Below are 13,174 nucleotides of genomic sequence, written 5' to 3' on the forward strand. Positions count from 1 at the left end.
CATATCTGGTAAGCTGGCCAGTAGTTACTGTGGAGATGTTGATTATTCTTGTTTTTATTGCTGCTAGCATCAACCAGTTAACCTAGGAAAAAACAGCTCTAAGTACTGGTAGTCCAGTAGGACACAGCTATTTGCCCTTTGCTGATAGGATTGATATCCCTCATTTAAGTAGGAAAATACTAGCCATCATCTAAAGAGCATTTATGAAGTTCATAGGGTGTGAAAGAAGCAGCTGAAGGGAAAGGGAGGTGTTAAAGGGTGGCAGAGCATGTACTCAGGTAAAGTAATCCAAACTGTAAAGGCTGCGAAACGTGTGTAAAGTGGGATTGGAACAGTCTGGCTTTAGAAGGAACCCTTATCCCATTTCTTTTGGAAAAGGAAAACGATTTCTGCAAAACCAGCTGCCAGCTTTTGACTTCTGTTGCCATGTGTCGTCGTATTTTTAAGTCTGCAGGTAGATAGTGAGTTAATTTAGAATATGAACTTTGTGGAGTGGCAAAGAACAGAGTGAAAGGGGCAGTTAGAAAAGCCCCAAGGGAAAGGAGTGGACACTTAACTGATAATAGTGGGATTCTCTCGAGGCAGACCTCTTTATACATTTCTTCATTTATTATTTACGAATGAGCCTGCTGGGCTAAGATCTGCATTTTAGAGATAATTATGAAGTACATGTTTTTTTTAATTATTCAAAAAATAATTTAGTTTTACTTTCCGTGCATTGGTGTTTTGCCTACATGTATGTCTGTGTGAGGGTGTCAGATCCCCTAGATACAGGTTACAGACAATTGTGAGCTGCCGTGTGTGTGCTGGGAATTGAACCTTGGTCCTTTCAGTGTTAAACACTGAGCCGTCTCTCCGGTCATGGGTCTGTTATTCTTTTGAGATAGGATTCAGAATGGCCTGTAACCGACTACATAGACTCGACTGGTTTTGAACTCCTGGGCCCTTGCCAGTCTCTAATTTGGGTATTACAGGTGTAAGACCATTAAATCTGACCTTCTCTAGTCTATCATTTCTTTTTTTTTTTTTTTTGAGTGAAAGCTCATGATTTTATTGTCTTCATAACAAGGTCAGCTTAGAACTAGATCACTTGGCCCTTTCTCTTCTTATCACCACCCAGTTCAAAATGCTTGCATTTCTTAATAGCCAGCATCCTCTTAGATCTGCAGTTGGGCTCCACACATTCCAGTCTCAGCACAATCTTCTTTGTAGTTTTCGCCTTTTTGCGGAAAATAGGCTTAGTCTGCCCACCATAGCCACTCTGTTTCCTGTCATAACGCCGCTTTCCCTGGGCATACAAAGAATCTTTGCCCTTCTTGTACTGGGTCACTTTGTGGGGTTGGTGCTTGCTACATTTCTTGCAGAATGTCCGGCGGGTCTTATGAACGTTCACCATGTTGGCGGGTGCGATATCGGCACAGAAAGCTATCATTTCTTTTTTAACCATTCTTTGTCAGTCTTTCGCTGTTTTTTTTTTTTTTTTTAAGAATTTTTTTTTTTAATTTTCATTTATGTGTGTTGTGCAGGTACGCATATGCTGGTGAGCAAAGGTATCAGATTCTCTGGTTGTTGTTAGCTGCCTGGTGTAGATGCTGGGAATGAACTCTGGTACTTTGAAGACCTCAAGTGCTATTAACCTCTGAGCGATCTCTTCAGCCCTGGAGCTTTATTGTTTTCATCTCCAGATTTTGCTTTTTTGTTTTTGTTTTTGAGACAGGGTTTCTCTATGTAACAGCCCTACCTGTCCTGGAACTCACTTTGCAGACCAGGCTGGCTTTGAACTCTCAGAAAACCTCCTGCCTCTGCCTCCTGAGTGCTAGAATTAAAGGCACAATCAGATTTTGCTTTTTTTTAACATTTCTTTTTTATGTGTGTGCACTCATTTCATGGTGTGTGTGGAGGACAGAGGACACCTTGGACAATTGGATTCTCTCTATCTACCCTGCCTGTCCTAGCCATCCTTACATCCGCAGAGTTTATACATGCCCCTGCCATCCTTTTGTTAGTTGTCGTCCCCCCCAACACGGTTTCTGTGTAGCGCCTTGGCTGTCCTGAAACTCTGTAGACCAGACTGGTCTGCCTCTGCCTCCCGAGCATCCCTGTCATCTTTATCTGCTTATTTTATCTCAACTTTGAATTGAAAGTCTTATTTAATCCCTGATTAATTTAAGTACTACCAGTGTGAAAAGTTTACTGTTTTTAGAACTTTGTGAACAGTAGAAAAAAAGTAAAATTTTAGCTGTTGTACAGAAATAACTATCTTTACAGAAAGAGGTACTCAGGATATTGAATTGGAAGAATCTTGAAGTGACTTGTGTATATAAAGTGTTCCTTCTTTGAGAGCTTCAGGAGTTTGGGGTTTGTAATTTTGGACTTTCCTTATGATACCTGACAACTTAGTCTGTTGAGAACTCATTAAGCACTAAAGAAGTTTGGTGGAAAAACCACAATATAGCCAGGCGGTGATGGCGCACGCCTCGGAAGGCAGAGGCAGGCGGATCTCTGTGAGTTTGAGACCAGCCTGGTCTACAAGAGCTAGTTCCAGGACAGGCTACAAAACCACAGAGAAACTCTGTCTCGAAAAACCAAAAAAAAAAGAAAACCCACAATATAGTTATGGAACCAAAGTGCATCTGTCAGTACATTTTAGATAGCAAGACTTCCAGGCCTCTTACCCATATTTCCTGAGAATCCACAACTGTGGTTTTGCACCTTGAGTCACATTGGCTTCGTTCTAATGTTTGCCTTTCATAAAAATACTCTGTAAAATACATTTTAAAAATTCCCTGTGTTTCAAATTATCAAACCTTACCAAACCTTTCTAACTGAATGCTTCTTTCAAAACTGGGAGTTTTCAAGATGACTCTTAACAGAAGTTGAGTAATAATTTATTTTGTATTGTTTTTGTATTGAACTTAACTTATTAATTGGTACTGACTTGATGATCTTAGGTATATTTGGTGACGTTAAATTACCTGGGTGGGTAATTTACCTGATCATTTGACAAATTTTTATTGTGCATAGAGCTGTCTGGGCTCTGTGTGTATGCCCAGTGGTGCAAAGACAGGCAAAATTCCCGTTCTCATAAACTTGAAGTAGGATGGAGAGGGAAGAGAAAATACATAAACAGAAAACTGAGATCATTTCAACTATTGATGGGTGCCCTTAATAGTGTAATAGTGAACATAGAGGAGTGAGGACTGATGGAGGTCTGTACAGACAGATGGACAGTGCTGCCACCTGCATTTCCCTGTTTAGGTGTGGTGATGCTAGGCCACTCTTGGGGCTAGAGGAGAGTAAGCGAGCTGATACATGTGTGCTGGTTAGTCCTTTTAGTTCAGATGATGTTTACATTGCCAGCTTTTGGGGGTCCTAGGGTACTCAATTTAGTTGTATGTTGTATATTAAATGCAGGCCAGTTAATATCCTTTGGCTTTTTGATTGATTGATTGATTGATTGATTGAACACCAGGATAGATTATACACTACTGTATTTCTGAACTGTTTATGTGGCATTCATTTATTATGCACTTCAATAGGTACTGAAGAACTCCAGGATTTAGAGACCTTACAGTCACTGTAGCTTACCAAAAGAACTGTCAGAACCAGCTCTTATACTAAGTGGGTCTAGACTTGAGCTGATAACATTCTGTATCTGTCTGGACTGTTTTCTCTTTGTCCCTTCATCAGTACTTTTTTTTCTCTTTGTTGGTATTGTCTTTGCTCCCCTAAAGTAGTACCTGCTTTACCTGTTGGTAGGTAGTATACAAGTTTAAAGGCTTGATGAGCTACAAAGTAAGTACATGTTTGTTTATTTTAGGCAGAATCTATTATGTACACCAGGATCTCAGAGATCCTCTTGTCTTTGCTTAAAGGTATGGGCCACCACAACAGGCCAGAGTTTTATACTTTTGTGTGACTGGACTGAAGGATGTGAAAGAGTTGATTGTCACCTCTCCTTGACTGTATTGTTTAGCAGTGTTTTTTTATTTGTATTTTTGAGTCTCAACTTGCCTGGGCACATAGTGTGTAGTCCAGGCTGGCCTTGAACAGTTATTTCTTTCCCCTTGGCCTTCCAAATGCTTCAGTCTCTGGTATGTGCCACCATGCCTCTTGTCTGGGCTCACTAGTCACTGCTATTTCAAAATATTGATTAATAAGTAAATAGAGAACTCCACCTTCCCAAAAACAATAGGCAGTGAGAACCAAGTGCTGTAACTGCGATGATAGGTTTGGTGTGAGGGATCACATAAGAATGTTTAAAGTGGGCTGGAGAGATGGCTCAGTGGTTAAGAGCACTGTCTGCTCTTCCAGAGGTCCTGAGTTCAATTCCCAGCAACCACATGGTGGCTCACAACCATCTGTAATGAGATCTGGTGTCCTCCTCTGGCGTGTTGGCATACATGGAGGCAGAATGTTGTATACATAATAAATAAATAAATCTTTAAAAAAAAAAAAGAATGTTTAAAGTGGAAACAGTCTCTTCCTTGAAGGCTTCATTGTTTTTTGAATGTAAAATTGATTGTATAGATTGGTTCATGCTGGCCTTGAACTCAGAACTCCTTTTCTGGATTAATGAATCACAACCGAATTGTGCCACTATACCCTGTTTCTCTTAACCTCTTTTAACTCTTTAGGTGCTTAGGATAGAATCCAGACATCAGTCATCTAGATAAGTGCTTTGCAGTTGAACAACATCCCAGTCCATCTTCTACATTCTTTTACTTTCTCCTCCAAATGCTTTGAATTCCCGGAGACTGTTTATTTATTAGTCTCCAGTCATAATCATCATTAACCTCTCATCATTAACTCCATGCTTGTGTACATAAGATAAGTGAACCTGCTTCCTGGACTGCTTCTCCATTTGAGCAGGTTAAAGGCAGTTGAGTCCATAGGTTGAAAAGCTCAATTCTGAGAGTGTTTCCCAAAGGTGCCACACAGATCACTCAAAAATACTACTTTTATCTCCTGGTTCACATTATTTTAGGAGGAAATCTAAATTCTGAGTATGTCAAAGAATTTGTGGTTTGATCTTTTCTTTTTGTCTTCAGGGTTTCTGGAAGCAGCTTGCAACCACCCCATCTGCCCTCTATACAGAGCATGTGCCCCCCCCCCCCAGGGTTTCTCTGTGGTTTTGGAGCCTGTCCTGGAACTAGCTCTTGTAGACCAGGCTGTTCTTGAACTCACAGAGATCCGCCTGCCTCTGCCTCCCAAGTGCTGGGATTAAAGGTGTGCGCCACCACCGCCCGGCTAGAGCATGTTTGTTCCATACCAGACTAGTGTTTTTTGAGTGTGGACCATGATTTCTTACTTCATATGTCCATATGATCGGAATCCTTTTTCTTTTTTCTTTTTTTTTTTTAAGGTGAAAGAGTACTCTGCACACGTGTGCAAAGTGGTTTTTATTTTTGAGCCCTAGAAGGAGAGCCTGCCGCTCGATGCCCGCAGAAACGGGAGCCCCTCCATTTTCTTCTCTTTTTTTTTTGGTTTTTCGAGACAAGGCTTCTCTGTAGCTTTGGTGCCTGTCCCGGAACTAGCTCTTGTAGACCAGGCTGGCCTCGAACTCCCAGAGATCCGCCTGCCTCTGCTTCCCAAGTGCTGGGACTAAAGGCGTGCGCCACCACTGCCCGGCCCTCCATTTTCTTTTAAGGGCTTTTTCTATTAGTGTTCTAGTTGATGTTCATCCTTCTGGATGTCCTTCCATGAAGCCATTTTGCACCGATCTTACCATGCATATATATTGTTGTAATAAGAAGGCTGCTTGTTTTTTTTCCTGGCAGCTCAGACCCAAAATAATCAGAAACTATATTATTTAAAACACTGCTTGTCCAAGTATCTCTAGCTTCTTATTGGCTAACATTTATATCTTAACCCATATCTAGTAATCTATGGTATCACCATGCCACGTGACTGTGGCTTACCAGATAAAGTTCTGGTGTCCTCCGGCAGGGCTTCTCCTTGACCCTGCCTTCTTCCTCCCAGCATTCAGCTTAGTCGTGTGTCATGTCCGTGTGTCGCCCCCCCTCACTAAATTCTACCCTGCTATAGGTCCAAAGCAGTTTCTCTATTCTTTAATGGTAATCACAGCATACAGAGGGGAATCCCACATCATTCACACACACATGCGCGCTACATGTATATTTCAGCTGTATATGTGATTTACCAGTCTTCCTCTGTTGTCACCTTGTTGGAGTAGAGGGTGTTGGTTTTTATGATTTTATTTTCTTTGTTTATTATACAGCTTGGCACATTCTAGGGGTTCACAGATGTCTGCTCTATAGAGCAGATAAAGACTTGGAGAAATAGTTATAGTTCTTTTGGTTGTTTGTAGTTCTGAAGATCAAAAACCATTGGCTAATGTTTGCTAGAGCAACACTCCCACCCAGCCTTCGTTTTGAGTAATAGTAAATGTTCTTTTTCACATATGAGGGCTTTCCTCTTGTGTGTTTAATGTTACTGAGTTAGGCAAACATTGTCTCCCTGAAGTGTACCCCTACGAGTAATAGTCCTGTTTTTCTGGTTTTGTTCTCTAAACAGGCTCTGGGACTTAAATGTAAGACCTAGAAGCCTTGGAGGCAGGAAGCCAGTACATTTAAAGTAGTAGTTCCTGGAGTGTTTTTGAGCAGTCATACTTTGTGGTGGCACACTTGAATATCAGCTGTCATAAGTATTATCTTAGTAGCCCAGGTGGTAATTTTAGCAGCCAGAAGTCATTGGAAAGTCTGGAAATAAAGCAAGGCATTGATTGTATGGGATAAACTGATTTTGAAGAGGCAGACTGCTTGTTTGTAACTGGCACCTAGTGCTGCTTACAGATGGTTAGAGTACTGACTGACCAGTGTTGCACACCCTCTGTCCATTGTGCCATTTTAACTCGCCTCTAAACTTGACATTACACCTCCTACATATGGTAGTTTCACCTTTTACTCTTTGTTCTGTTTTGTTGAGTAATTTGGAGTAATTGCTTGTATTCTGCTGAGGTTTTGACTCAATTCACTGCATTTATTTATCTATATTTTCATTTCCATGCAGTGCTTGACACTGGTGGCCAAAATGATCTCAGTAAAGGCAATTGTGGATATGCTATAGTGTTAACTCAGAAATCCAGAGTTTGGGATCATGAGGTACACAGGTAAAAATTGTTTAAGCAGGGTTAGATACTGCTTTGTTTTTTCCTTTTATCCAATTTAGAATATCTGTTTTCTTGTGGTTGAACCAAAACAAACAAAAAACCCAACAACCTAAAAACAGTGGGAAAGATTTAGGGATATGAAAAACAAAAACACAAAAAAACCCTCAAGTTTTTAGGTATTAAAAAATACCTAATGTATTTTCTGTACAATCAAAGAACACAAATACAGATAAAGAACTTCGATGACCTTTGGTAGGACAAGAGATTAAAGGAATGCCCATGATGAATCTTACAACCTGGTTGTTAGTCATAGAGAGAAAACAAACTTGGTGACTGCTTTCTAAGAACAGCTCAGCTGTCATATGTAGGCTGTGAGGTTTGCTCACTCTTCTCTCTTTTACACAATAATCTGTTACAAGAAGCCAGACTCTTGGTTCAAGATGCTCTAAGTCCCCAAACCCAAAACCATTTAGTGTGGGCCACATAACCTGTAAGGAAAAGGGTATCGTTTAAACGAATTGACTGTAAGATTCAGATTTCTTGACCAATTCCTGGGTGGTTGTTGTCTAATGATTGGCCAAGCTTAGTGAATCTGTTACTAAGTAAAAGGTGAATAAAATTGAACTCATGCTCAGTTCTAATTTTAAGCTCCTTAAGCATAGTAGCTTTGCACTCCATGCAGTGTTACTTGAATTAGGAAATTGTTTTTATTTTTTTAATCTTGTGACTGTGTGGACATATGTACATGAGTGCAAGTGCCTGCAGAGGTTAGATGTGTGAGTCACCTGGGAATGGAGTTACAGTAGATTCTGGGAACCAATATCAGGTCCTCTGGAAGAGCAGTACTTGAAATTTTTTTTTTTAATGTGTAGGTGTTTTATATTGTTTATATGTGTGCACCACATGCATGTCTGGTGCCTGTGGAGGCCAGAAGAGGGTGCTGTATCCCCAGAACTGGAGTTAGAGATGGTTGTGAGCTACTGTGTGGGGAGTCAAAGTTAGGTCCTCTGGAAGAGCATCCAGTGCTCCTGACAGCTGAGCCATGTATACAGTCCATTATTACTAAATTTTCACTGTGTGAGTGAAAAAAAGAATGTCAGTAAAGATTGATAAACTCTGGAACCCATCCTTGTCCTAATTAGGAAGAAATATGTTACAGGATATTTAGTGACCAAACAAAAATAGAAACTTTCTCATTGTCAGCAATAGTTGGTTTTGAGGAGTTTATTCATTGGACCACAAATATTTGAGTACACTCCCCTTGGTGCTAAATTGTAATATAAGGTTTTTTGATAAGACAAAATGGGGTAGGTAGTAGTACAATGTAGGAATGGGAAGGTAAAGCTGTATGAATGAAAGATTTCAAAGCTTTGATGCAATTCACTTTGGATGCTTTTAAGGAAGAAGTTTTGTGAACTTTTCATGTTTTTGAATTCCGTATTTGTAGAGAGTAAAATGAAAATCCTGCTTTGTTGTAGATTGTATTCTAGAAGAACCATGACACTGAATTTTTTTTTATATCAATACCTTACCCAACCCCTCCACTGAAGAACAGATTTGTATGCACGAGAACGCTGTTATGTTTATTCTGAATTTGCATAGGTTGATGGTTTCAGACCTTAGCATGTGGAAACCACCTGTAAGACTTGTTTAACACATTGCTGGGTCTTATTCCCAGAGTCTTCATAAGCAGTTGTAAAGTAGGACCTGAGAACTTGTATTTCTCATGGGTTCTCAGGCAATTTCATGCTGCTGGTCTGTGTAGCACATCTTGGAATTGTATCTTGGAATTGCTTGTTCAAATTGGGGCTTCTTCAGCTTTTTCTGCTTTGGACCTCAGAGCATAAAGGCATGTAAATGAGGCATACAAATCAAATATTTGAATTTTAGAAATCTTAAGTTTATTTTAAAATTCTTTGAACATGGATTTTATCATTTACTAGAGACAAAAGCTAATTTGCACACTAATCAGATAAACTTAGTTTTATGCAAATAATTAAATCTTGGCTTAATATTGGATATGTGGAACATAAAGCATTTTCGGTGTGTTTTCAGAGTTGATAGTTTAGTTTTATAATCAACTCTGAGAGTGTTGCCTTTCGTAAATGCTACCTTACATACATGCATAGTACAAACAGGTAGAAGGATGTTTAGAGTTTTTTCTTTTTAAAATTGCAACTCAGTTTGTAAAAGATCTATCCTTTTTTTTTTTTTCTTTTTTTTTTGGATTTTTGAGACAGGGTTTCTCCGTAGCTTTTGGTTCCTGTCCTGGAACTAGCTCTTGTAGACCAGGCTGGCCTTGAACTCACAGAGATCCGCCTGCCTCTGCCTCCCGAGTGCTGGGATTAAAGGCGTGCGCCACCACCGCCCGGCCAAACTTTTTTTTATTAAAGCAATATGAGTGACAAATCTTTACAGTGTGGAAAAGCATTATCTGTCTCACAGCGCGTCATGCTTTTAGAATATATGTATTTTGTGACCTAATGGAATGTTTTGGAGGAATTTGTATGACCGGCCCATAAAAAAATTCTCTGTAAACATTGTGTTAGAGTGAAGATTCAGGGACCAGCAAGATGCTCTTTGGGCCAGAATGCTTTCTGCTAAGCCTTACAGATCTGAGTCTGAGTTCGGTGTATGGGACCCACATGGTAGTAGGAGAGAACTGAGTTCTGTGGGTTGTCCATTGATTTGCACATGTATACTAATACATGGTCACGAGTGTGTACATACATACACATTAAAGAAAGTAATATTTCAATAAAATTATCTTTAAATGTTAGGGATTATTTAAAGTATGTTACAACTTTGGGAGAATATTTTATAGTTACTAAAAGTGGCTTGAGACCTATCCTATTGGTAAAGATGTATATTCCACTCTGGAAAATAGTCTGGCAACCATATGAGCTATCAGTTATACCCCTTGATTTTTAGTTCAAAGAATTGAAAACTTAAATTCACACTAAAGCTAATCACAACTTTGTCAAACCTCCAAATTAGTAAAAACAAAAAATCCAAGTATTTTTCATTAGATGAGAAGTATCTCCACAGAATGGAATACTTTGTATGAAAAAAGAATATTAATGTATAGCTTCTAGTTTCAATGGTTTCAGGGGCTTTAAGCTGAGTGAAAAAGACATTAAAAGAACTCATACTGTGGAAGATCTTTTGGTGTCTTTTGTTGTATTATGTGAGTGTGAACCTGTCTTAAATGACATGGTAAGGGGCATTGAGAGGCATGATAACATCCCCAAAATAAACCTAGGAGGAGTGTGCTGCAGCACAGTTGAGGGACTAGTTTGTTAATTCAAAAGGTAAAAGAGAGGAGATGGTTCTCAGCACAAAGAATTGATATTTGAACAGTTGGAAATGGTAATTAGAATTTGTTCATTTACACATTATATACATGTATAACATCACTATGCCTCATGATTATTAAGAGTCAAAAATAATTTTAAGATTTAAATTATTTTGAAAATTATAAATCACAAAAATTGACATTGAACTCCTTAAGTAAGCATTATGGTAATGGTGTTTTATTGGTTCTGACATTACATTATAATTAAGGTATTACACAGAAGCTGAAAGGTGATTACATGGGATCACAGTATACTATTTTGCAGTTTTCTGTGAGGCTGTAAATAAGTCCAAAAAATTCTTAGTAAATGATATGTAAGGGGCAGGAGAAATGACTCAGCAGACTGCTTTTGCAGAGGACCCAGGTTCAATTCCCTGCACCCACTTGGCAACTCAAAACCATCTGTAACTCCAGTTCCAGGAGTGCATACCTAGCATACATGTGGTGCAGTCATATACAAGTTGAAACATATAAAGTAAATTTTAAAAACATGCAAATTGTGACTGTACAACTCTTGATATGGGCCCTTGAACATAACCCATTGGTCATTGGATATTCTGAAACATGTTTGCATTGTGCTTTATGTTTTGCACATCAGATCATGTCTTTTTTTTCCCTTAATGTTAACACTCAAAGCAGTTCTGAGAGGTAGTTGTTACTGCAGCTTTGCAGTTGGTAGAAGCTGCTGCACAGAAAAATAACTCTGGATTTCATGTTCAGTAGGACAGAGAAAAGGTGATTAAGTTAAATGGACCAATTAGCATGTACAAACCCTGCATCTTCACAACATTCCATCCTTTTCTAGGACTATTTCAATAAGAAGAGAGCAATAGAATAAGGCTTGTTCAGAATTCTAGAAAAAGGCCTAATCACAGAGCCTGTAATATGCAGTTAAGACTGTGAATATACTAAGATTTATTTTTACTAATTCTAATGTTTCTTTTGCTTATCAGTGTTTCTTATCCTTCTCATCCTGACTTTTGGAGAAATAATAATATCTTTAAAAACAGGCTGAGAGTGTACAGTAGTTTCTGCCTTGAAATCAAAAGCGTTGTTCACTTGACTTTGAAAGAACTTGTCATACTATCATTAAAATCACCAGCAAGAAACATTGAGTTTGTGAATGATTTACTCTGCAGGAAAGTGGTGAGCAATGGAAAGCGCTTGTTGCCTGGGCAGAGTCAGATGGACAAGCTCTGTGCCCTTTGTATAAGTTCTACTTTCACTGTGTACTCTGGCTCTGTGTCCATTTCCTTCAGTTAAGTTACTGTGGAAGTCAAGGTAATATGCAGCTTGTCGTTGGCTTTTCGAGGATATAATAAATTGATCATGTGTTGGTAAATGCCTCCTTTTATGTCCTCTTGTCTTATTCTAGATAGAGAGAACCTGAACCTTCCTTAAACAGGACACCTATCACATCTTATACAAAAGAATTTACTGCTACTGTTCTTTTTTTTTTGTTTTGTTTGTTTGTTTTGTTTTTTTTGTTTGTTTGTTTGTTTGTTTTTTTTTGGTTTTTGGTTTTTGGTTTTTCGAGACAGAGTTTCTCTGTAGCTTTGGTTCCTGTCCTGGAACTAGCTCTTGTAGACCAGGCTGACCTCGAACTCCCAGAGATCCACCTGGCCTCTGCCTCCCGGTGCTACTGTTCTTGATTGTGAAATTTTGCCAATTTTGTTCCCCCCACCCCCCACACACATTGAAGACTTTGGAACATGCTCTTCCTAATTGACTTTGGGGTAAAATGTGATGTGGGGGGATCCTGAGACCTCAAACAAGCGATTTTGTGTAACTCTGTGTTTTCTGATTTATTTACTCTGGAATTATTTGTTTAAAATTATGTAGGGAAGGTGGTCTGTTACAAACATTGGAGTTTTTAGTTTATATGTACCTGAATAGTTACTAAATTCTTTATTTATATGTCCTTCCTAATTTTTTCTAAACTCAGTGTAGACTGATAGAAACCGAGGATGAAGACAATGGTATTCAGATGTCTGAATTTCTTGAAGCTAGGGTTTGTGGTACATACCTTTACCCCCAGTACTTGGGAGGCAGAGACTGTGGATCTATGTAAGTTCGGGACCAGCCAGATCTACATAGTTATAGGATGTCCAGGGCCACATGTAGACTCTGTCTCAAACAACACCAAAGCAAAATACCTAAAAAGAATGTTTGAAATTTTGGGATCACTACAGAACACCAGGTACAGAAGACAAGTGTGTTTTTAAGTATTTGTTGTACTGCAGCCCTGGGGCGACACGTTTGGGGTCTAGTGACTAACATATATGGAACATCAGATGTGTATTGAATGTACTATGTCCAAGGCTCTATAGCATGACAAAACATAGTGGTGTTAGCCACGTCCTGAATAGCATGGTATGACCTTATTTTTTTTTAAATTTATTTATTTTGTGCACATTGGTGTTTTTGCCTTCGTATATGTCTGTGTGAGGGTGTTGGATTGCGTGGAACTGGAGTCACAGACAGTTGTGAGCTGCCATGTGGGTGCTGGGAATCGAACCCTGCTCCTCTGGAAGAACAGTCAGTGCTCTTAACCTCTGGGCCATCCCTCCAGCCCCTTGTTTTTGTTTTTAAAGCTTTAATTGGTCACTTTGTAGTCCACCCAATGCTGACAAGGGCCAACATTTTTTAACAGGGATTTAATTTGTAGTAGGAGTTACTTTAAATTC

At 39.2% G+C, this 13,174-nt stretch overlaps 2 protein-coding genes across 2 annotated transcripts in view; one reads left to right on the forward strand and one right to left on the reverse strand.

Moving 5' to 3' along the window:
* Positions 1–13,174, forward strand: part of Rybp (RING1 and YY1 binding protein) — a 53,925-nt gene that overhangs the window by 3,246 nt on the left and 37,505 nt on the right. The gene's annotated exons all lie outside the window — the stretch shown is intronic.
* LOC130882493 (60S ribosomal protein L36a-like) lies at positions 1,082–1,403 on the reverse strand. The gene has a single exon (XM_057782647.1). The coding sequence runs from the start codon at positions 1,394–1,396 to the stop codon at positions 1,082–1,084; it is 315 nt and encodes a 104-aa protein (XP_057638630.1). The 5' UTR covers positions 1,397–1,403.

Source organism: Chionomys nivalis, chromosome 1 (assembly GCF_950005125.1).
Source record: "Chionomys nivalis chromosome 1, mChiNiv1.1, whole genome shotgun sequence".
NCBI classification, from domain to species: domain Eukaryota; kingdom Metazoa; phylum Chordata; class Mammalia; order Rodentia; family Cricetidae; genus Chionomys; species Chionomys nivalis.